The sequence below is a fragment of the Quercus lobata genome, chromosome 1 (genome assembly GCF_001633185.2).
Source record: "Quercus lobata isolate SW786 chromosome 1, ValleyOak3.0 Primary Assembly, whole genome shotgun sequence".
In the NCBI taxonomy this organism is placed as follows: Eukaryota; Viridiplantae; Streptophyta; class Magnoliopsida; order Fagales; family Fagaceae; genus Quercus; species Quercus lobata.
Genome location: NC_044904.1, coordinates 1,702,538 through 1,728,234, shown reverse-complemented (window position 1 = coordinate 1,728,234; position 25,697 = coordinate 1,702,538). Strand labels below are relative to the sequence as shown.

At 32.3% G+C, this 25,697-nt stretch overlaps 2 protein-coding genes across 6 annotated transcripts; both read right to left on the bottom strand.

The window, feature by feature from the left end:
* Positions 1-1,650: 1,650 nt before the first annotated feature.
* LOC115973806 (protein WVD2-like 7) lies at positions 1,651-9,731 on the bottom strand. 5 transcript variants are annotated; one of them, XM_031094046.1, is made up of 10 exons: positions 9,403-9,731; positions 9,190-9,262; positions 5,932-6,696; positions 5,473-5,676; positions 5,268-5,311; positions 5,094-5,186; positions 4,918-5,014; positions 4,746-4,817; positions 3,659-3,769; positions 1,651-2,548 (listed from the first exon to the last, which is right to left on the bottom strand). In XM_031094046.1, the coding sequence occupies exons 2-10, from the start codon at positions 9,229-9,231 to the stop codon at positions 2,066-2,068; spliced, it is 1,911 nt and encodes a 636-aa protein (XP_030949906.1). In that variant the 5' UTR covers positions 9,232-9,262; positions 9,403-9,731; the 3' UTR covers positions 1,651-2,065. The 5 variants fall into 5 exon arrangements, with proteins under 5 accessions (XP_030949906.1, XP_030949909.1, XP_030949917.1 ...); XM_031094049.1 differs by having other exon boundaries at positions 4,746-4,805; XM_031094057.1 differs by having other exon boundaries at positions 5,932-6,678.
* A 12,996-nt stretch (positions 9,732-22,727) lies between these two features.
* On the bottom strand, positions 22,728-25,431 carry LOC115981357 (probable aquaporin NIP-type). The gene is made up of 5 exons (XM_031103863.1): positions 25,236-25,431; positions 24,755-24,976; positions 23,886-24,083; positions 23,733-23,794; positions 22,728-23,147 (listed from the first exon to the last, which is right to left on the bottom strand). The coding sequence occupies exons 1-5, from the start codon at positions 25,350-25,352 to the stop codon at positions 22,937-22,939; spliced, it is 810 nt and encodes a 269-aa protein (XP_030959723.1). The 5' UTR covers positions 25,353-25,431; the 3' UTR covers positions 22,728-22,936.
* Between the last annotated feature and the right edge of the window lie 266 nt (positions 25,432-25,697).

Here is a 25,697-nt window from a genome sequence, read left to right as displayed (position 1 = left end):
TAGGGCAATATTTGTCTCCGGTCACAATGTAAGTGCAACAACAATTGCAACAACCTTTGCATCAACTAAGACAGCCCTTAAAATAATTATTATATGTGTCTAGGGTTTGAAAAAAGAAACCCTACACAAATGACTTGGATATGCGTGAAAAACAAATCTAAATTTCGTAATTCTCAATAAATACAGCTGTCAAGTTATCTGTTAAGCTTCAAATATTAAATCTCGATAGATACATTTGTCGAGATATCTATCGAGTTTTAATGAACAGCACTTCTTCACTTGAGCTTTAATGATAATTAGAATATATAAATAAATAGACTCAGAGGTATAACGTAATATTCAGAAAGTTCGTCCCTAAGTTCATCCCTGCAAGGCTTCAATTTCGCATTCATTTCAAGCAGGCAGTATACACCCCCAAAAGTCCCACATTAAAAAAAATTGGTCTTTAATTTTTTATTTTTTATAGGACAATTTGGTTTTTAATTCGGAGGATGGATGACAAGAAAAATACACTCATACATACCTATTAGTGGAATTCATAAATTTTGGGGCCAAAGCAAAATAAATAAGAAAACAAAACATATATATTGTACGTAACAGATTAGGATAGGGTATTATGTCCGGTACAATTATCCCCCTTCACTCACAAAATATTGTTACTTCTTTCACTTTTTAACTTTAACTTCTTCTACTCATTTTTTACTTTTTTTTTTTTTTTTTTTATTCAATAGTTGAGATTGAAAACCATTGAAAGTTATTGCATTAGGTGCAATACTCTGCACCTATGTAACCTTGTTTTTTTAAGAAACAATATATAACCTTGCCTGACACTTTCTTGCCAGTTTTTTTTACCCCTTCCCATATAGTAGTCGACTCCAATTAATGCTTAATTTCTTGACAAAAGTCATAACTCATTGAAAACAAAAACAGAAACCAGATTACATAACAAAGGACTAGAGAATCTTATCATATTAGACCGAATCTCTTTGACGCAAGCCCAAGTGATTTCTCAGTCGTGGTAGCGAAGTCAGCATCCACTGGGCGATCACAGCTGGGGTGGCATTGAAATGTTTCGTTTCTTTCTTGCTCTTGGTTAGTGTCTTATTAGTGGTAATGAGTCTGTTTTGGTTTTTATTTTGAAGTGAATTACTATCATTATCACATGGAGATAATAGATTACTCGTACAGTCATACTAGAGCCTACGTCTTTTACCTAAACAAATTAACCTAAAGCCAAAAGGAATGCCTCCCAACCGAGGTGGAATTACATTTATCAGATACATAATAGATTTTCTCCTTCCTACCAATTCTTAGCTTCGGTAATTCAGTATGTTTCTTGATATACAAGCACCATCAAGTGGTCTCTCAAAAACAAGAAAAATAGCCACCATTAATTAAATAGGATCTCATATTTGAATGGGCATGCAATATGTGCCCAAAATGATGATTTTTATTGTACCTTGATTATGAGAAATACTCATCCAGGTTTATATACATCATCATTGTCTTCCATAGTCATTGGAAGAGAAATGATCATCTCTGGTTAATATATGAAGATGAATTTTTTGAGTCACAATAGTAAACAACAATAGGCAACCATATGAAAATCATTTCAAGATGCTAGATACAAATCTTGCTTACGAAATTATAAAAAATTAAGAACAGATGCTGTTATTACAAATAATTATTTCATTAAACTAATCATTCGTATTGGTATACCTCATACATGGTGGTAAAAGGGTCTTCTGATTTTAAGAGATCCCTCATATAATTTCACCATTATTATCTATTCCAGCTACATGTTATGTTACATGTTGCATACATGAAAATATAAAATAATGTTAAGGGAAAGTGATAATGAAATGCTAACCTCAACATTCAGCTTTCATGATACATCACATCTGTGCTATGGAGAGAAGCATGACGTCGTACATGCCTCTTACAGGGTAACTTAAGATCACTTTATGCTTTTTATTCATTCCGCATGGCGGCGAACATGTGAGTACAAACATGTGATGGTAGCTTGGGGAAAAGGAGAATATATGGGGAGAAGGGTCTTTTTTGTTCAAGAGGCAACACCAACTGTTAGATGACCCATTCCAGAACTGCTGCCAATGCCAATGCTTTTCATGTCCTTCCTTGCCATCTCATTGCTACTTCTCCGGGCTCCCACTTTCTGTTTCCTATCAACTCTTTGACTTTTTGTCACCTTATGAGTTTCTGATACACGATGTTTATGCAAACTAGTATCCTTCTCCTTTCCTTGCTCTTTCCTCCCTGTGACCTCATTTCTAGTTGTAGCTTCTGGGGGAAAACTTTGGTTGGTATATGCAGTCTGCAAGATTTCACTGCCTCCAGAATGCTCAGTCAATGGGAAGTTAGTCTCCTCTGAGGCATCAAATGGTTCAGATGTGTCAACAGATTCACTGGTAGAGGGAGCTTGGTCATTCCCTGCCTTAAAATATGATTTTGATCCTGCAACAGCTCTACTCCCTAGACTTGTAGACTTATTTCGTGCTTTATTAACTTTGTTGGTACTTAATACGACCTAATAAATAAAAATTTCCTTCAGAATCAGGATGGTTTTGGCTTATTTGTTGCCAAATTAACATCTGAAAGGCTTTATCAGACACATAAATGAAAGAACAAACTAATTATAATTTAGGAGAACAATCCAAAACATAGGACAACAAAGGCTAAACATCAAAATATGACAGGGAAGCATGTTATAGAGGTAGATACAATGGTTATAATGATATTCACATGCCCAAAATGACAAATTTACATGGGTAAACTCAAAATATGCCTTTCTTAAAAGTACTTCCTAAAACTAAATTCAGAATGAATCGCCTTAAGGGCTCTTCCTCTTCCCTATGGATAAGATATCATGCCATGTTATTTCACACAACACTGAACAAGAGAAAACCTAACTATCAGATATTATTGCTCATGAAATTTCTACAATTATTTTGGGTGATAAATTGAAGCTCACACATTAAGTCATGGTTTCTCTCAATTGGCTAGATTTCCACAAAGCAATTCTTCACTTGCATAAAAAGCCGTTTGTTGTATATGAATGAGGCAGTTACTGGGGAACTACTAGGCCTTCAACAAACACATTGAAAGTGAAAAGAAAATTTAATTTTGAAGGAAAAATATTATGTGACTAGTATGGAAAATATTTGGAAATCAGAATGATATCACTGTAAGATGGTGTGAAAACTTTTGAATTTCTAATTAAAAAACATAAACTAATGGGATAAGTATTGATCACAATTCTAGTAATTTCTTTCTCTGGATGTTCTCCAAGTCTTTCCAGCAGTAATACATTTCAGATAGATTTTTTCTGCAGTTTTGCCTATCGCTCCAGTTTTGGTTCAATGATTTTCTTAAAGCTTGATATTGTTTCATCAGTTTATTGTCATGTCATCTCTGCATGTAAATTACATAAATTCCAAATCCATTATCGATCTTATGACCCCTTAAAATCACAAGCGCTGGCTGAAAGCCAATTTTCCTCTAATTTCACATGCTTGTGGGTAGCCCACTGGGAGGGTCCAATGTCAGATGTGTAGAATCTGATTCCTCTAGTTATATAAAATGGATTTCTTTAGTCAAATAACCATGCAAAGTGGTCATAGAAAAACTATCTACATACCTTCTTCCCATCTGACCCTGATGGCATAGCTACATGATAAAAAGAAGGCATAGGCGTTGCCTTGAAGTTTAGGCTTTTCCGGAATTGTTTGATCTCAGCTTCTGTCTTCTCCTGCAGTACAACTGAACCCATTAAGTTTCATTTTTTATGCTTCAATTGTTATAACAAGAGGGGGAAGGGGCTTTGAACCTTGGTTCCCCTCATAAGGAAGACCAAGCAATTCCACTAAGGTACAAGGATCTTGGTTGAACTAGTTAAGTTTCTTACAACCACATGTAATGAACATCAACATAATTTACAAAACAAAAAACTTTAAGAAGGTGCTATTTAATCCATATCTACTACATCCTTGTTTAAGAAATGAAATAAGATGAACCTTACTAGAAATTTTTCAAGTTAAGAATTTGAAATGTTTCTAACCATACCCACATTTAAAAAGAGAGAGAACCAAGACCAAAAATAATACTAATAATAGTAACAAATCTACGGCTTCTATAATTTTTAGCATCAAATCTCCAGCCAGTAGCATAAGAGCCTAGGTTTTGAATATCACTATTGTTTCATTATCCCAAGTACCGAGAGCATAGCAATACTTTGGATGATGTCATTATCTCTTTTAAAGTTAAGCAGCATGCATTGAAATTCCAAATAATTTTCAATTAGAATCTATTTGGAAACAACTTATTTTTTTGAAACTGAAAACTTTTTTACTGAAAGTACTGTAAATAAAGGTAAAAATTAGCTGAAATAGTACAGTAGGACCCGTGAATAGTACCATAAAAAGTAGTAAGACCCATAAATAGTAGCAAAAATAAACTAAATAGTAAAATAAGCTAACTTTATAATCTATTTCCAAACGCAACCTTAATAAAAAAAAATATATGAGAAATGATATGTCTACAACATTTTTACAACAAATCCTAAGTGGAAAGTATTACTAGTTATTGTTGAGACAAAAAAGTAATCTTAGCGTTAGTTTAAAATTTAAACCAATAACAACTAATCACCTGTGATTTGTTGTAAAAATATTGTAGACGTAGCATCTCTCAAAAAATATATATATTATTACTTTGATATTTCGGCATACCAGTGTTTTTGCTTGAATTTGATTTATCTCAGCCTCCTTAGCATGCATTTTCTCCTCCAACTTCATATAGAACTGAGTCAGATGAGTCACAGGAGCAAAGGGGTAAGCCATTCAAACCTAATCCCCAACATCAAAGCACAATTGAAATCAAAGTTACAGCATGCTCACTTACCTCTTTCCTCCTTTCTGCTCGTTCATTGCTTTTGAAACTGAAAGTTGCAGCACCTGGCCTTGCATCTTCCTTTGTTGAATTCACAGTGCGATGAAGCCTATAACGAATGAAAATGAAAATTTAGAGGGTAAAAAGATTAAATAGAAAGAGCAATCCTCGTTGTGTTTTCAATAAACCTGTTTGCTGTTAGATGTCCTCCTGATTCAGCCTTCATTGAAGAGGGCTGAGATTCACCAACTTTCTTTCTCCTTGATCCCTTTTCACCAATACTACAACAAAAGAATCAAACTTGAGGTCCAAAGTAAGCATATAGGTTTACCACTACCAAGATTCCAAGAAACAATAAGTACCTTTTATTGTCATGAATTAATTTTGCCTTCTGACTTCTAGAATCCTGTGCAAAAAAGAACAAGCAATAATAGAAAACAGAACACACTTAGTATTCACGTACAGTGTTAATGAATCTTATTATAATGAACTGCCAACTGACAAGAATGTTACTGATAAGGCACCTTGAATCGATTTCTCAATATATTGGCATTGTTAATTGCTTACCTCTGAGATTGGAGTTCTGTGCACAGCACGTGTAGTTGGAAAGCTAGTTTTTGACGAATTCTTTTCTATATTTGTTCTTCGTGAACTCTCTCTTTCCCTTCTACTTGGATTCTTTGCAGGGTCTTTAGATGCAGCACCAGAAATGTCTCTCTGGACTTGAAAAACTCTGGGCTTCAAAGGTTTGGTTCCCGTTGCAGCCTTCAACTAGAGTTAGAACATCAAGGAGTTTAAGCCACAAAGTAAAATATGTGGAAAAAGCTTAAAGAAATGCATGCATAACAATCTAGTGCTCATTGAAAATGAAACACACTTCCAGAGCATGTTTCCAGTTGCTACTTTGTTATCTTTACTTCAAATTATAGTTGCCATAGAACATACAATGATTGCTTTGAAAAATAAGGAACTATAGACAAAAAAGTATTGAGTTGTTACTGTGATAATATTCTTGTAAATCCACACCTTTGGAGAAGGGGTTCGCCAATGTTCCAAGCTAGTTTTGTCAACTTTCACAGCAGGTCCAGTCTTGGGAGATTGGTCAATGCCTTTTGGTGAGCTATCGGCATTTACTGCATCGCAATCAAGGTTCTGATTTACCTCAATATCTAGTTTGTCATGAACTAGGGCTTTACATGATTCATCAGCATTCACATCATCACCATTAAGATTATGGTTTCCTTTTATCTCTGGTTCATCATTAACTGAACGAAACTTGTCACACCCAGATTCGGCTTGATGTGTTTCCCCAGCATTAACATCCGCAGCATTACCATCTATCAAATTATCAGCATTGTTCAAACTAGATTCCATCTGAGGAGCAGAGAAGGAAACCCCTGGCTTCTCCATGCCACATCCTGTTACTTCGGATTCTGCATGATGCTCTGAACCCTCAGGGCTCTCATCAAAGTGAGCATAGTGGCTACCTTCATTTACATGTTCAAATTCTTCTCTGCTCTCCAAGATATCATTTTCACTAGTTTGATATTCAGACCCACTATAGCACTCGGATGAATTTGGAAGAAGAAGACCCTTCTTCTTGAAATGAGCTTCAAAATAAGCTTTCTTCTCAATAACTGAACCTGGTTTCGAGCATTTTTGAACCTCCTCAAGGTACCTATTATGTGAGAAAGATGACCTCCTTTCCCAAGATAATGGTTCTTTTTCAAACCTTCCAAATGATATAGATCCAGAATGTAGAGAATCTGCCTGCTGGTGTGATGAAAGTAGCTGTTAGAAAGAGAATAAGTGGAAAAAGACACCCATGAGAGAAAAAATGAAAAGTATGTTTTTCAATTCAGCCAGCATTCCACTGACGCAAAATTTCCAAATACTTTGGCAACAGCCTCAACTTCACTCAATTCATTAGCACATGTGGAAGGTAGTTGGGTGCTCAATGAAGTATACTTTTGTGGTTTACTTTTATTTCTAGTCAGCATGTTTTGCTGTATTTTCACTAAAACAATAGAAGTTCTACAACAATGTGCAATTTTTTAATTGCATTACTGATATAGAAAATGGTTACTGAAAGATCCAGGAATCATCAATCATATATACAATGATTAGTTTCAACAAGCTCATGGGGTTGGAGATTTATTCTTAAACTCTGGGAAGAGGCAAGGGATATTCTGAGTGATAAAGTAAGGTATGGAAGCAAGATACTCCTATGGCATGATTCAAGGCACCCTGATGCATATTCAGGCAAAAGTTGCATCAGTCCAACTGAATAGAATATGTACCTGGAGGCTTGCTAGATCAGATCATCTTGTAAGCATCCAGAGCAAGCTTCCTTTAAAGAGTTGAAAGATGAAGACAGAGCCAACAAGTTTGATTGTGCTGACACTTGGAATGAAGTTCGAGCTAAAGGTAACAAGGTAGAATGGTGGAATCTGGTGTGGTTTAGCCTAGCTATCCCTAGGTACTCTTTTGTTGGCTGGATGGCTATCCTAAACAAGTTCCAAGGACGGAATGATACAATGGGTTCTTGATGTGGACAATGTGCGTGTGATCTGCAGGTTAAGTAATGAAGAAAGAGATCACCTCCTTTTTTGCAATGCTCCTTCACTAGGAGGATCTGGGATGATATAATGGGTCTGGATTTACTGTCAGATGCCAAGACCAACTGGAAGGAGTTAGAAAAATGGGGTGCTACTCAAAGAAATTTAGAACCACCCTCTGCAAGCTGGCTTGGTGGCTACTGTCTACCAATTGTGGAAGCAAAGGAATGCTGTTCTAAATGCTAGGAAAATCTATACTGAAGAGCAGCTTATTGGCATTATTAAAAAAAGGATGCTAAAAGAATGGAAAGCAAGAAGAAGTACAGCTATAACTCAGTATTAAATAGAGTACTCTGCTGTAATTGGGGATTCAATCCAGCCTTGCCCGTTTCTGCCCCTTGATTTTTTATTCATTTGAGTTAAGCTGAGTGGTACTGAGTTTGTACAATTGACTCTAGGTAGTTGAGTTTTACTTGCCTAAAGTAGCTGTTGCTAGATGGGTTAAGTCTGTTGTGGCTTTATGCTTTTCTCAAACATTGCTGTGCTGTGTTTATTGTTTGGAAGTTCTGGCTCTGCAGTATGTGTTCTGCTGAATCTCAAGCCTACTGCTCTTGAATCACTGTTTTTGCTATGTTAAATAAGATTCTAACTGATCCATCTACCCAAAAAATATATACTGTTGACAAAATCAATTGTAAGCTTCCATTTAATTGCAAAATGACATCAAATAATTCTATTTTTTCAACAAGCAATGCTTTTTATCCATTCCCAGAACCTGACTAATTCCTGTGATACGTAAATGCATATACAAGCACAAATACTTGTTAATAGTACTTCAAAACATGTTCTTGCCAATTGGATAGTCTGTAAAGTAATTAGCCCCCAAAAAAACAAAGAAGATCTAATAAAGATAAGCTTGTTTTTGGCATGATCACTAGGCTAAGCACAGTTTTAGTGAATCAAAGATAGAATTCAGCAAGCAGGGATTTAAAGAAATGCTTACATTTTTATCACATTGAAAAGCAAGGTATAGATCATAAATTACAAATAGCAAATCACTACATTCTTTGCTGTACTTTCAAGGAAGTACGGATTAAAAAGCTCCAATTCACTTTGATATTTTCTGATTACAATCAGTAAAACACATGTATGTGCTAAGTAATCTATGGACCATCAGCCTTGACCCTGTAGATGAATACTTCTTATAACATGATACACACTAGACACGATCAAACGCCTTTTTTTTTACTTCTTACAACAAGTGGAGATGGGAGATTCAAATCCAGATTCTCCCCATGGAGAGAACTAGTCAATGCCACTGAGACACAAGGATAGGTTCTAAAAAATGTCTTCTTCTTTTTTTGCAAACCAATCAATACACATTATGCATATGAACAAAGTATGCACTCAAGACGAAAGGCCGGAAAAATCAAATTAGACTAGCAGAGCCGATTACAAATGCAGATCCTTTCACCACTCATACATAAATTTCTAAAAATAGAAAAGTAAATTGTACATTATAGTCAAATGAGTCAAACTATTTTTTTTTCCTCAATTTCTTTTAGCAATAATTAAAACCTCAAATTCCTACTACTAAGATTAACAATTATCAAAACCTCAAATTTAAGCACCAGTTCTTAAAAATAACTTAAGTAAATCAAACAACATTAGAGATTTAACAATGTAATTAACAAAGAATGAAACAAAGATTTATAAAAAAGAATACCTGAAAGCTAAAGTTATAGGATTCTTCAACCTCTCCCGCCATGATCAGCAAAAATCAAGCATTAAAACACTACCTAATCACCACTCATCAAAAAAAAAAAAAAAATAGTCATTAAATCCAATTAAACTCAAACTACAATAACATCTAAATTAACACATAAACAAAAAGAGACAGAGAGAGAGAGAGAGAGATAGAGCTTTTAATGATTATTACCTTAAAAACGCATTTTCCAGAGAGACAAACAAAATAAAAGAAAACGCTTTGTGATTTCAAATGGAACAGTTTGGTTTGAATTAAATGGAGGCAAAAGCTTGTGATCCAATGAATCTAAAAAAGAGTGAGAATAATAAGCAAGCGTGTCTTAGAGTGAAAGCACAGAACAAAAACAAAAAAAAAAATCACTGTGTTTTGTTTCTCTTTTTGAGTTTTGAGATCTTGTTGTTATTGTTGTTGTTGTTGTGTGAGAGAGAGAGAGAGAGAGAGAGAGAGGCTTTTGTGACACACTCTTTTTTAGAATAAGTGAGTTTTAAGTGTGTGTGTGTGTGTGTTTGATTATTGAACTGTAAATCTTAAAAGACGGTTGCTTAAAAAGCTCTGTCAATCGCAGTCAGTCATCATGTGAAGCTTGTCCTTTTACTTTTTGTCCTTTTGCTCTCTCTCTCTCTCTCTCTCTCTCTCTCTCTCTCTCTCTAAACTCTAAATCTGTTCTTCCGTCACTCGGATCGTTTGAGGCGCCGTTAAACTTGCAAACATGGTCAATTTTCTCGATTTCCAGTGGTTTGACTAAGAGAACATTAGTGCTAAAAAGAATTTAGCTTTTATTAGTACATTCAAAAAATTTGCTTATCTGTTTTAATACCTGCTTTATAATATACTAAATATCAAATTTTTTATTTTTTTATCACTTTATTTAAACATTCTTTATTTATTATTTTTTTACACTTTATTTTACGGTTTTACCACTTAAGTCTTTTTCTAACTTTCATTTAGGGTCTGTTTGGATATCGTTTGGATATCGTTTATTACTGAAAACTAAAAACATTGTAACAAAATGATTTTTAAATGTGTGAATAGTACCATGGAACCCAATTTTAAAAGAAAAAAGTTGTTGAATTTTAAACTTGTGGGTCCCATGAACAATACATCGGACCCACACAAAAAAAAAAAAAAAAAAAAAACTTTTGCTGGGAAACACGCAAAATGTGCTTCCCAAACGGAGGCTTAAATAATTTTTTTTTTGTATTTAACACCTCATTACAGTAAATTGCTAAAGAAATTTTACTTTTGGCATCTTAGATGTTTTTGGTGCTAAAATAATATTTTAGTTATTGTAGCATATTTGATATCAATGCTCTAACCAAAGTCTTAAATGAGTCGAGTAAAGTCGAGTATTAATAATATTCTCGTTTAGATAATAGTTCAATATTTTTCATTTAATTTTATTTTAAAAATGAGACAAGCTCGAGTTCATCAATAAATTAGTGTCTGTTTAAGGAATTATTTATTTTCGATAGCTTATTTTTATAAAGTTAGACAAAAAAAGTTAAAAGAGAGTTTATTTTCTAAAGCTGAAAGTTAGATTACTTATTTTTGTGTTTAATACCTAATTACAGTAAACAACCAAAGAAATTTGACTTTTGATACCTTTGATATAATGGGTTTTTTAGTGTTTTTGGCACTAAAATAATATTTAGTTATTGTAGCACATTTGATGTGAATGCTCTAACCAAGGTCTTAAACGAGTCGAGTCAAGTTAAGTATTAACAAAATTCTCATTGAGATAATAGTTCAAGATTGCTCATCTAATTTTATTTTTTAAATGAGACAAGCTCAAGTTCTATAATAAATTAGTGTATGTTTAAAGAATTCTTTATTTTCGGTAACTTATTTTTATAATTAATGTAAGACAAAAAAAAAATTAAGTTAGTTTATTTTCTAAAAGCTTAAAGTTAGATTATTTGAAATAAAACTTAGACCAAAAAAAAAAAAAAATGTAGGACTCATAAACTGTGGATAATTTAAGCAAAAAGCTAACTTATAATCAGTTGTCAAACACGCATTTATATTATGGGCCCGTTTGGTAATGTTGTTCTAATAACGTTGTTTAAATTTTTTGGAAATACGTGTGAGTGAAAAAGTGTTATAGAAATACGTGTTGTGTTATTTAAATAACGAAAATTGTTATTTAAATACCCCTATCAAACACCCCCTATATGTTTAGACATAGTTCAGTTTATTGTCAGATAAGTTTGACTTTATTCATAAGTCACTTGATTAATTTATTCTTCTTTAATATACTCCCTCCGTCCCACTTTTTTTGTCATGTTTGAAAAATCAAATTTTTTAAGGGAACATCATTTATTATCTTGTCTACCTTTTAAAAATGTATAAGTTTCCAAAACTGCCCTTAAAAAAATTTATCAAAAAATTGAATTAGTAAATTAATAGGGGTATAATAGGAACATTAATAAATTAATGACTTTTATTTTTAGAAACAGGATAATATTTTGGAACATCTTAAAATGGAATAGATGAGACAACAAAAGTGGGACAGAGGGAGTATATATATATGAGATGGGTTCAAGTATCTTTTTTAAACAATTAGATTTAAGTAGATCTGACGGTAAAAAAAAGACCCTCATTAATGCTAATATTCTGATTAGGATCTCATTAATTATCCCTCATTTATTATATTTTATATCTATCTCTAAAAAAAAAAAGGCGCTATATTTGACTCTTTCTCCACGTTTCTCTCTCTTGATTCAACGACTTTATTTGCTTATATTGAACTGCTGGGGAGAGGTAGAGAGAGAGTGTGAGTGACGGTGAGAAAGGATTAGGGTTTTTTTTTTTTTTTTAAATACAGGTCGGGTTTGGATAATATCCATAACCTACCCGAATAATTCGGGTAATATCCATACCTTACCCGATTAAGCTCTACTCATGAAAAACCAGGTATTACTCAAAACATTTGAATCGGGTAAGGTTGGATATCCATTACCCAATGGGTATGGTCATCCCTAGCTGGGGATGGGACAAGAATCATGGTGAGATACTGCATTCTAAGGCCATAGCTGTTTATGTTTAAAGCCATCTTATCTTGTGAGGATGGCAGTTTTTGGGTCAGAGCTTGCAAGTTAATGGCACAATGACATTTATTTTACAGTAACTGAGAAATCTGAATGAGGCTTGACTGAGTGAGTTATTCTTTATAACTATACCGGGAAATTCAGACTCCTTTTTCTCTCCCAAATTTCACCATTTTTTTTGTACGTCTACTATTAATACAGTCTAAAAGAAGGTTTTTCATGTATGCAAAATTGCATGCCATTTTCCCTTGTTATAATTGTCTATTTAACATAAATTTGAGTTGATTTGGTTTGACAGGAAACGTCTATTTAGCTTGATCAATGAATCGCCCACCGTTTTTAAAGTTGTTATAAAGAGGAAGCCTATAAAAGACAAGCCCAGTGTGGATAGCGAAGCAAGTCTCGTGGCAGCACAAAGGTTAGAAAGATGGAACTTAAGCTTTTTTTTAATTTCTTGATTCTTAATTATCTATCATGGAGGAGAATAGATAGAGAGAGAAACGTAGAGAAAGAGTCAAATATAACACTTTTGTTTTGGGTTTAGAGATAGATATAAAATATAATAAATGATGGATAATTAATGAGATCCTAATCAGAATATTAGCATTAATAAGGATATTTTTTTGACCATTGAATCTACTTAAATCCAATGGTTTAAAAAATGTGTAACTCTTTAAAATTACACCAAGGTATAACTTGAATTCATCTCTCTCTCTCTCTCTCTCTCTCTCTCTATATATATAGTAAATGTGGGGGTCATAGGCCTAAATCATACAATTGGGTTTTGGGCTTTGGCCGAGAGCGTGGGGCTTTGGCCGAAAGCGTGAGAAGTTCGAATCCGAGGAGGAATATCTCCTTGGATAAGCTAAACGCAGATCAGGTATAGATCCTAATGATCAAAGTGACCTTCCAAGAAGCTCTAGTTATAGGGACGTGCACCATAAACATACAAGAAAGATGGGAACCCAAAAATATCTAAGGGAAAACTGCTACCACAGTATTAAATGCTCTGTAGCTAATTCCCTGGCTGCATTAATGAGGAAGTGACCTCTGAACAATACTTTTCCAACCTTATAACTATCCTCCAAAGACTTCTAGAGGAGGCTGATAGAACAAGTATCAGCCTAAGCCATCAACTATCCACGTGTAGGGTAAAGGTGAAGGAAAAGATGTAGTATAAATGAGAATAGAGACCTTAGAGGAAGGGGATTGGAAAACAGAGAAAAAACACTATAGCAATTACAATTGTACTTGTACTCTGTTTACTTGATTTATATGAGCACTTGCCTCCTCGGACATAAACACTTGCCTCCTCGGACAAGGAGTTCATCCATATTAGCCGTTGTCCAATTCACTAAAACCTAGTTCTTTGACTCACTCTCTATAAATTTATTGTACTGGACTCACTAGACCAAGATCCCATACATTTTGGGCTTGGGCTGCAAATCGTGTCCCTACAATAAATACAACCACTAATTTTTTTTATTTATTGATAAAATCTATGTTAGTAATAACTAATAAATAAATTGTAGTTAAAATTATATCGTAAGGGCATAATTTGGTTCTTAAGCCCAAAAGGTTGTAGGATCTAGGTTCAAAGAGTCCAATACAATTAATTTGTAGAGAGTAGGTCAGGAAACTAGGCTCTAATAAGTTGAATAACAATTATAGTAAGTCCAAATGACCAAAAAGTAAAGATAAACTGGTTTTACCTGAAGAAAATCGTTATCGGCATAATTCGAAGAGATGTGTTCTTGTATATATCTCTTTTTTATTTGATTACAAGTCCAATTTTTGTGGCTATAGTGTTTTTCTATTCCTCCTCTGATCCCTCTTCCTCAGGGTATTATTTCTCTTTTATACCATCTTCCTTCCTCCATCTCCACCCTCCATGTGTAGATTAGGTTACTAGTGTTGATTCTTATCTCATCAGCACCTTCCTGAAGTCTCTGAGAGTAGCTGTAAGGCTGAAAATTACTGTCTAGGTATCATTTCCACATTAATGCGGTCAGAGAGTTAGCTGCAGAGTATTCAATGCGGTGGTAGTAGCTTTCTTTTAGATATTTCATAACTTCTTTTTGTCCTGTGCTTTCATGATATATATCCTTATCAATAAAATCTCTTGGAACGTTGCTCTAGATGGCAGACCACACCTTCTAACCTCTGCTTTGCTCAGCTGAGGAGGCATTCCTCATCGGACCACCTTTCTAAATCATCATGACCAGACCCCTTTCTTCATTCACTAATGCGGACTTCCATAGCAGCGTTTATCTGTCCTCAGATTACTAGGTGTCCTTAGACTGGGCCCCCGGCCCAATATATATATATATATATATACATAACTGGGCTATCATTCCTACATATATTATTTGAGTTACTTAAATAGATTGATTTTTGTTTATGAACTCATAAAAATTAGTTTGACCAATCTTCTATTGTTAAAAATTATGTGATTTTTATTACAAAAATTACTATTTATGTTATCAATAATTTACAAACTTCCTATAAACATATTTACAATCTTACAGAATTCCTTAAAAAAAAAAAAAAAAATTACACAACCCAAACTCATATTTACGAATTTGTTTGTTCCCTAATATATTAATATATTGGAAATTAACTCATTTAATAGTGGAACTAAAATTTAGACTTATAATTTATGTTGTTCACTAATAAAAAAAAAACATAAATAACTTTTTTCATGCGTTGAGCCCAACTGTTAAATAACAGCTTAAAGACCCGTTTAGTAAGAGATTTCTAATAACATTATTTAAGTATTCTGAAAATATGTGTAGGTAAAAAGGTATTGTGAAAATCTGTATTATAATATTTAAACAATGAAAACTGCATTACCAAACATTCCTAACTCATTTAACGCTAGTTGTAACGGAAGAGCAGGCTGAAACTGACGGCAGATTAGAGCTTAGAAGCTAGAAAAGGGGTTAGAGCAATAGGGTGCGCCCACGTGTCCGTTCATGCACTATTGAGTACAGAGGTTCCAGCTAAGATGGGAGGAGGGGTTGGGTGTGCTAGAGTTTCCTGTAACCGATTCATTAATTTTTTTAAAGTTCGGTATTGACTTGGGATTCGGTTCTTCACGTGGGTCCTTTGGCTATTCATTCATACATTGGATCACAGGTGATGAAAATCACAATGCACCATCTCGTGGCTCCACCTCCACTTGACGTTCCTCATTGAAAAATTCTTGATATTCATTCATCATTTAATTCCTAAAGCTAAAACTTCTCTCTCTCTCTCTCTCTCTGAAGCTCTTTTTTTTGTTAAGAAAAAAAAAATTATTATGTATTACATGTTTAAAAAACTGTTTTGACCAATATGTGGTCTAAATACTCTTATACAATGGAAAAACTTTATTTTGATCGAGTTGAATAAAAAAAAAATTTAATAGGTTGAATAAACAAATTTATTATGAATATTCCATGTATTTTAACCGCACATATCAGATTTTAAATCTAAAGCAACCAATTTGGTAATAACTAAAATAAAAAAACTAAAAAACCATTGTAGAGTTGAAAATCCAATTCTTTTATAAAATCCATTATAAATGATTGATTACTATATGCTATACTCACAAAACATTTGTAGTCATAATCTCTATATATAACATATGTGAAGTTGTGAATGCCCAATTGCTTTTCTTTTGTAGAAGTTTCAAAAACTCTAGAATCCTTCTATAATGGGCTTCATCATGAACGAATATTACCCTCATGAATCAAAACCTCTAATACTCAAAGGATGTTCTCAAATAATTGCAGCAACAATAAGCTCACTAGGAGCCCTGCATCAAATGGTTTATATAAGTGTATATAGTAGGAGTCAAAACCAAGCAACAACCCTTAATTCTAGCCGAATTCGAAATTTGGAACTTGGAGATTTCACTCAAGCAAAAAACAAGTAAGTTATAAGTGAATCTTGAGAACAACATAATGTGCCAATTCATAACAATTATATCTCACTCATTTCAAATTCAAATTAAGTTAAATTAACCTAATTTTTAAATTATACTACAACAATCAATGTGATAAAAACTCTATCTATTTTTTTTAAGTGCCACATGATAAGAGTTGTGAGTTATTTATCTTTTATGTTAATTGGACACTAAGTTTGTGTTTAAAATAACTTGTTTTTCTTGAATTTTATTTTGCTTTATAAAATAATAAGTTGGCCAAATAAGTTGTACCAAACAAAAGCTAAAATCTACATACATATACTCTTCATAAAGAAATTATATGGGAATTTAATGAATTTTTGGATTATGAGGCTGCACATGTTGATTAAAAATAGGCACCTTCTTCTTTTACTTATTTCTTTTTTTAATAAATTGTTCTCAATCCAAATTTGATTCAGTGTGTGATAAATCTAAGAAGTTTTATATTTATATATTTTTTTATTAAAAAAATAGTACAAGTTTGGTTTATTTTATTTTGATTGGTATAATTGGTTTTAATTTTAAAATTAATGTTTGGTTTACTAAACAAAGTAACAAACTCGATTATTCTAAAACCGGTTTGACCAAAAACAATTTAATATATCATGGAATGACCATGTTTCAAATTAACAGTGGAACTTTGAAAAAGTGGGGCAAAATAAGAAAATAATTAATAGCTGAATATATAATCTAATAATCATATATGTTTCTATTTCAACCAACATATTCAATAATCAATTATACCAAAAATTCAATAATCAAATAATCATAAACAATAAAAGCAATCCAAATCCACACCTAACATGGGATTAAACTTTTAAACATTTGTCTCTCACGACAATGTGGTGCATATATTGTTTTATTGCCAAAAGTTCATCATTTCTAGGGAGGGCTATTGCCTTTTGCTTTGTTCCTAGAAGAAAAGTTTGTATTTTTTTTTTTTTAAATTTATTTTTGGATGAAACTAAAAGTGCTCATGCTAGTACTCCATGAGGACAACCTCATGATATAAATGTCACCCCTGTAGTACTATATTGAAGGATAAGGTAAGGAATTAAAGGACCCACTATAATTATTATGATCTTCAATGGGACCCCAAAACTTTTGGATGAATGGTAGAATTATGGATTTGATGCAATGATTATAGCCGTTTGATTCGGATCCATGGTTTTTATTTCATAATAATGTTGAATGAATCTAGGGTAAGCAATTGTATCTACCTGTGTGTGCATGTGCACGTGCATGTCTTACTCTACCCAAACATATTGATGGGTCCCGGGCCGCCCACGGCACAGTGTGAAATCCAATTCGGATCCTGTCCAATTTTTTGACCTTGCACTTGCATCATAGCCGTCCATTTCAGCCCTTAATTGGGTACACAACGGTGGACCTCCACAACTTCACTGTACGGCCGATATACGAAAGGACAGCTTTTTCGGCGAAGTTAAAGAGCAAAACACGTGCAAGATTTTGAAATATTCACACCGGCTCATCTAAGATAGCATAAAGGAAACGTTTTGATACAGCGTCTGGCAGTAGGTCCTGTGTACTATTTATGAGATTTATAAATTTTTTTTAAATAAAATTTTCATTAAAAATGGGTCTTATTGTATTATTCACATATTTAAAAATTATTTTGTTACAATATTTTCAGTTTTTAGTTTTCAGTAATAAGTGGTATCCAAACAAACTTAAAAGTCTAAAATATAACTTTTGAAATCCAAAAATTGCTCACATTAAATTATGGTTTTTCTTTCCTTAAAAAAATAAAAAATAAAATTATGGTTGTTATAGTGTTTGCAAAAATATACAAGTTATTATAGTATACTAGCCTCTAAGCACGCCGCATCAAAAAAAAAAAAAAAAAAAAAAAAAAAAAAAAAGCCTCTAAGCACGCGTGTTCAGAGACTCTTTTTTTTTTTTTTTTTTTTTTTTTTTTTGTAAAGGTTAATAATTTGCATTTATTATAATTTAGAAATATATATTTTTTTCAAACAAATAAAAATAATAAATTTTAGAAATAAGCAATAATTGTAATTTCTTTTTTGAACGTGAATGAAAAAAAAAATCCTAAGTTTTAGGAATTCTCTTTTTGAATTCAAAATGAAATTTGTTATTTTCTATTTATAATCTTATTTCTAAATGAACTTACCCTTCATTAATGAGGATATTTTTGAATCATATAAAAGAGTCTAGTTTAAAGAGGAAAATCTTATTATATGTAATATAGATGTAAAACAATTTTTTATGTTTTTTGATTGTAAAGTAGGAGAATGGATAATTATTAATATTGTATATGAATAATGAGAAATTATTCCTTCTCAAAAAAAAAAAAAAAAAGAAAGAATAAGAAATTATTAAAAAATAAAAAAAATTATAATTTAATGAGTTAAAGTATAAAATAGATAATTAAATTTGAGTATTTAAAAAAATGGTTAGTTAAAATAGATAAAATAAGTTTTTATTTTAAAATGTACAATAGTTTTTGCATAAGACGGTATGAATACTGCTCAAGTAATATTAGAGATACTTGCAAATACAATTGAGTTGCCACGGCCACCTCATCAATATCTCAAGAATTTTGTCATGGATTGAGGTCACCCTGTGATACACTGTACCATTTAGCTATAATTTTTTTAAATTTTTATTTCTTTCTAAACACAACTATTTTTAAATAAAATAGATCAAAAAAAGCAAGCTAGTGGGGTAAATCAATTTCAAGTTTTCAACCGGACCCTTAGATGGTTGAACGACAAAGTAATGATTCATACCTTTCATCAGTATCAAATGAATTCATACCTTTTATCATAATGATTCATACCTTTCATCAGTATCAAATGATCGAATTCATTTTAAGTGTACGGATATGATCTTGCTCCTTTCATAGTAAGCTTTGAAAAGGATGTTTAAGTTTGATGGTCTAATTCAATTCAAGTTGGCTCTAGACTGAATATTTTGCCAATGACATGCATCTCCCACTAGATCTTCGTGGTGGGTAGGATAATATAGATTGTGATGGCAGGATATATTATACATAGTTATGTACCACTTGCCCACATAAGCCACATATTGGAAATTGTGGAATCCTAATGGTTTCATATCATATTCTTTTGAGCCCGGTTTACGAGTATCAAATGTCTATATGCAACCTAATTGTGTTTTATTTGGATTATAACTTGACCTGATACAAAAGTGCTCTGATTTTTATTAAAAGATTTTCTAAGGTTTAATCCATAAACGTAGGCAAATTGTTGAATCACGTATGTAAATACTGTTTTGTGCGATTATTTTTTCTTTGACGCATATTTTTTTTTCTTCTATTTTGCATCTCACAGATTTGAGAATTTTATGTATATTTCCTATATCAAAGACCTTGATCAAGGTTAAGTATTTTTATTGCAATTGACTGTTATCTATCTTTTGAAGTCAAGCTCTGTTAAATGGATATTTAATTATTAACCTATTATCCATTTGAAGCTAGTAGATAAATGATTCTAATTTTGCACATTGGTGTGTTTTATTTTTTGGTATAGATAAGATAATATTTAAAATATTGTTGTTTGCTGTTATGATGATTGTTTTTTACCATCACATCAAAACACAAATGAGTTATAAATTCTTTTATTTAACGACAAAACACTTTGTTGATTGAGCTAACTAAAATGCATAAACGGCTTCAAAAAAAAAAAAAAAAAAAAAAAAAACTAAAATCCATAGGTGTGTTTTTGTGTTAATCCTAACGATCATGCTGTCATTCTTGTATTAATGCAACTTTAGATTAGCTGTCTTCTCAAGTTATCTAAATTTCTTTATAAAAAAAAGGGAAAAAGAAAAAGTTTATCTAAATTTTCGTAGGGTTGGAACTTGGAAGGTATGCAGATGCTGTAGTGGAAAATATTCTGTCTGGGAAAGTACCATTTGACAGTAAACATGAACCAGAATTGGGAAACCTTACTAGTAAAGGGGACTTCCAATTAAGTTGCAACCAGCCAAATAGATATGAACATGCTACCTAATCAATGAATATATATTTTTTTCCCTTTATTTGAGATGAGTTTAATAAAAAATAAAATCAAGCTAGCAACATCCTCAATATATTTATATTACGCCTTCATAAAGGGACAGTGACACATACAAAATGTGAGACCCTACCATGTGGCATTACACATTTCAGTCAATGATCTAATCCAAAAAAATATTGGTAATTGGACCATATCATAAGATTTTTATATGAAAAAAACAAAGAAAATGTCTAGAAACACAAAAATTTTTACAACTTGCCACAACTATAATGTGGTAAAGTGTGATTGGGGAAGAAAAAATAATTAATGGATCCACGTGTAAGTGATGGTTAACCATTCATAATTTACCACATCAAAATTGTGATAAAAAAATTATGAAATAATTTGTGATTCTAGAAGTACTACTTTGAAATTGGACCATATCATAAGATTTATATATGAAAAAAACAAAGAAAATGTCTAGAAACACAAAAATTTTTACAACTTCTTGCCACAACTATAATGTGGTAAAGTGTGATTGGGGAAGAAAAAATAATTAATGGATCCACGTGTAAGTGATGGTTAACCAGTCACAATTTACCACATCAAAATTGTGATAAAAAAATTATGGAATAATTTGTGGTTCTAGAAGTTCTACTCTGAAATAGAAAGACGTGGGCTTCAGGTAGTTGTGACTTGTGACAATTGCATGGCAAGGGAGCTAGCAATGGGTCCTATGAATATTATATAAGATTTTACCACAAATGTGGACATTTTAAGAGTAATACATTCAATATCACCCACGGAAATGTGAGTCTCACATTAGCAGCCACGTGATATATAGCTCTTGTGTGTACAATAATCATGTGGCTTCATGTGGTGTTGGTTTTTCTTCCTGGCTTTAACTTATTGTCGAACACATGAGAGAAAAAAGAGGCATATAGAGAGACTGAACAAAGTTTATTACTATTGAAAACTCACTAATAAAACTTTTCTATTAGGGTTTGTGGGCAGTAGTGTCCTAGGAAGGTCATTATTACATTATAAATATTTTTAAATCTATTAAATAAATTTGTAATCATGTAATTTGTGGGCATTCAGTCTCCTTAATTTGTAATCATGTAAATGTAGCACATGAATTCGAAGACTAGCACTTAAATAAGGGCTACCTGCTGGTTCAACACCAAAAAAGAAAGAAAAACTTAAATCTGGGCTCTTCCAATACGATTTCTTTAATTTAGGGTATGCAATTGTTTAAACTTCAATTTTTAGTTCATTTTCACTATCAGTTTATCTACAATTCTTTAACTTAGATTATGCTAAATTTCCTTGTAGTTTTCTTTTAGTTTAATGACACCTGGTTTGGTTTTCCTAGCCTAGCTGTGGTCCTGTGGAGACCTCCATCAAGAATTGAATAATGTTTGTTAACTTTGTTGAGCAAGAAAAAGAAATGGTTGAAACAATGACTGAAATGAAGAGGCTGAAATGAAGACTTGTCAATTAGATGAGAACATTGGATTCCAAAGTCAACAGCCTACTAAAAGTTTGCTTGCACATGGAATGTCTATGTAGCCCCATACAAACTATAATAAGTAAACGTTTAGGATAAACGATTGGTTTATACCCATGATAATTCGACAATAGAAAGGGTGATAGGCTAGTTAATTATAGTTTTAACTAAAAAAATGAACAAAATTCTTGAAAACGTAAGTAGGAATGTGAATCCAGCCCACCATCTCAATGAACCAACTTGATCCAATCCAATGCCTCAAGTGGATTAGAATTTTGTTTTGAGCCACAGGTTAGGTTAGATCTAGGTTGATGAGTTTTTTCTACATGTATGATCTAAGTTTATTTTATTACCCTTATTTTATTATTTTTTTATTTGATTGATTTTGGATTTTGAGATTCGCTATGAAGTTGGAAATTTCAAATATAATTTAGGCATATGATATGAATTGAAAGTGGTTAACTGGTTAATTGAAACTTGATACTTTTATAAGACATGAAACATGTATGCACATCCCACCATGCCAACCGATTTGTGTTGATTTATACACTTGTCACATGAGATGGGTTGGTTTGGGTTGAGAAATTTCTCAACTCAACAATGAGTTTAAAAAACATTCCAACCCTACCCGCAGACCCCTAAACATAATTATGGAAATAAATCTAGAATTTGTCAGATGGAAGAAAACATCGATAACTATTTTACTAATAATACGTTTTTTTATTTTTATTTTTTTTTGTATTTTACATATTAGTAAAATATTAAAAACATTTAAAATCATTTTAATGACAAAATCCTAACTCTTAAAATTCAAAAAGTTACATAAAAATAAAACAATTAACAAAAGATAAATATTACCCCATATTTTCTCCAACATCAACATCAACAATGGCAATTAGTTTTCTGTTATTTACATTTGAACAGTAGAACATACATCTCAAGGAGCAAACAATTGCATAATACAAATATTTGTTTTAAGAAGTACCTAACCAAAAAATATATATATATATATAAAAAAAAAAAAAGTGAAAACTATTGCTATGTTTTGTTTCATCAAGTAAACAAAACAGCAATGTTGAACTTTATTTTCCTCCTCTACGGCTCTACCTAATATGAGGAACTAGTAGCTAGCATGACAAGGTTGTAGCAATGGGTAACACAAAAAGTGATAAAATTGGTGATTAACTTGCTGCAAGCATTATTCTCTGGACATGCTTTTGAGGAAAGATGAACTCTTGGTTATCTCCCGGAGTGGTTTATCAGTGAATCTAATGATATGATAGGCTAAAGCACCAAAAATGGTCCCTATGGGTGGCCCTATAATATAAACCCAAAGTCCCTTGTATACATGCACTATAAGAGCAGGCCCAAGACTCCTGGCTGGGTTCATAGATGCTCCAGATACTGGCCTGCAATATAATCGAGTAACAAATGTCAACAAATTTTGTATGATTGATGTTAAAAAAAGAAAAATCCAAAAGTTTCCAAGGGCCTTTTTTTTGGCAATAATAAAATGAATGGAATGGAACCCTGTGATCGTAATATTATATGCCACCAACTAAGTGTCTGTTTAGTTTTGGTTTAAAATTTTTAAGGGTCAGATAATTGTTAATAAATTATTTTAAGGAAATTTTGATACAATTTTTATGAAAAATATAAAAAAATAATCAAAACAATTACTAGTTTTTTTCTTTTCCAATAAAAAATTTATAAAAATATATCCTAAAAGCTAAAACAGTACTTTTTAAAGTATCTGTTAACTTTTTCTCATTTTGTAATCATAAATGAGAATATATATAGTTTTTTTTTTTTTTTTTTTTTTTTTTTTTTTTTTTTTATAACTTGACTTTTCCTTCATTTTTTAAGTTATAACTGTATTTTTGTAAAACTAATTTTTTTTAGTAAAATAAATCAATGAAAATAAACTTATACGAAATAAACAATGAGACTGGAACAATAGTTGAGCTATAATCGACAATTTTCTAAGAAATTACCCGGCAACAAGGACGTTTAGAAGTATTGTCATTCCAACAGCAATTCCTGCCAATTCTCCAATCTACAAGGAAAGAAATTGTTTCAAACTTAACCAAATAAAAATATAAACTCATTGGATGGGAAATTCTGAAAGCTATATATATGCTACTAACTGCTCTATTGTCTGTGGCAACGCCGCAAATAACAAACATCAAAAGAAAGGAGATGATGATCTCGATAACAAGAGATTGCAAATTGGATCCAGTCGGCACTGTTCCAAAGAAATCCTCTTTATGCACAGTAAAAATACCACATAACGTAGCACTAGCAAGAATTGATCCTAAAAACTGCGCCAAGATATATAGAGGCACCTGCAAAACCAAAAACTAACCAAATTTAGCGACCATATATCCATGTGCATGGCTGTATATATATATATATATATATATATATTTATAGTTGGACTAATGGAAAGTGTCTTTGGTGATGTATAACGGGTACAAGTTTGGGAATTAATCTCTTCAAAATTAAAGTTTAGCGATAAGGCTATCTACTATATACCATTTCCAGACTTAACAAAACATGTGTATTGAATGCAACTTTTTATATAGAGTTTTTGTACATGTTTGTGTCAAGTGCTTTCCTTAAGAATCCTCAAGAAACATTGGCATAATTGAAACAAATTGTGGAAAGAGGGCATGCGTTGGAGCCATTAATGAACCCGAGAAGGTCCTGAACACTAAGGTATGGAAGGAATTGTTTTTTTTCCAGTTGAGATAATTGGAATAGACAAAAATGATGAATATTTGACCAGGGAGGAAGAGAATGAGTGGTTAGGGAAGATTTAGGGGTGAGTTGATGGTAGAAGTATATGAAGGGGAGTTGGAACTTGGAAGTCATGAGGGTTGAAAAGGCTCTGATACCAAATTAAAAGAAGATAGTGTTTTGATTTTATTAACACCCACCCACATTGTTGAGTATTGTATGTATTGTATTTATATAATTTCTTGGAGACTATTATGGTGTGGATTTGAAAACCTGCCTGTTTGAGAGGGAAACGTCTAAAGATTGAATGAGTTATAGTCACCGCTGGATTAAAGTGAGCCCCAGATATGTGGCCAAGAGAATAAATCATGACCATGACAATCAAACCCCATACTACACAAATCCCTGGAAATGTTACTGAACCGTATATCTTATTGACAACAACCGAACCACACCCAGCAAAGATTAACATGTATGTTCCAATGGCTTCAGCAATAACCTGAAGAAAAAAATAAAATAAAATAAAATAAAATTGAGAGGAATAATGAGTAAAATTTAGACAAATCCTTAAGTATGATACTTTAAGTTCTCCAATCAAATTTAACCATATAGATGTATTGATAAATGAACCATATGGTTAAATAAGATTGTCACTCAAAAAGATAATATAGTTTTTGCTGAATTGGTCAATACAACCATGTAGTTGAATACAATTGAATAATCTAAGGAATTGTACATAAGTTTAACCCTTTGCTAACCTTTTGAATGAGCTGAACCATCTCTGATGAAGAGCATATCCTATCGGTTGCGCTGCTGCCACCGGCTTTGCTTGAGGTGCTACCTCCTTCCATCTTTGTTATTTCATGTAAAGACATTCTCTTCCTATAATATCAAATGCTTCTTCTTCTTCTCTTGTATGATATAATCTTTGTTTTTTTTAAGCAGCGGATAGAATCTTAGTTTTGGCTTAAGAAATAAATTTATATATAATTATATATATATGTCAAGTAAAGTCAGGATTGATGGTTTACCTGTTTTGAGGAGTGGTTTGCGGATGTATATATGTGCTTCTGCTTTCTCATACAATCTTGACCTCAAAACTAAAATAACTACAAGAACTGTGAAGTTTTGTTTCTTTTTATATTAACCATTAAGCAGCTAAAAGATAGGTTTTCTTTCCCATTTTAGAAAAAAACTTAAGATAGGTTTTCTTTCCCATT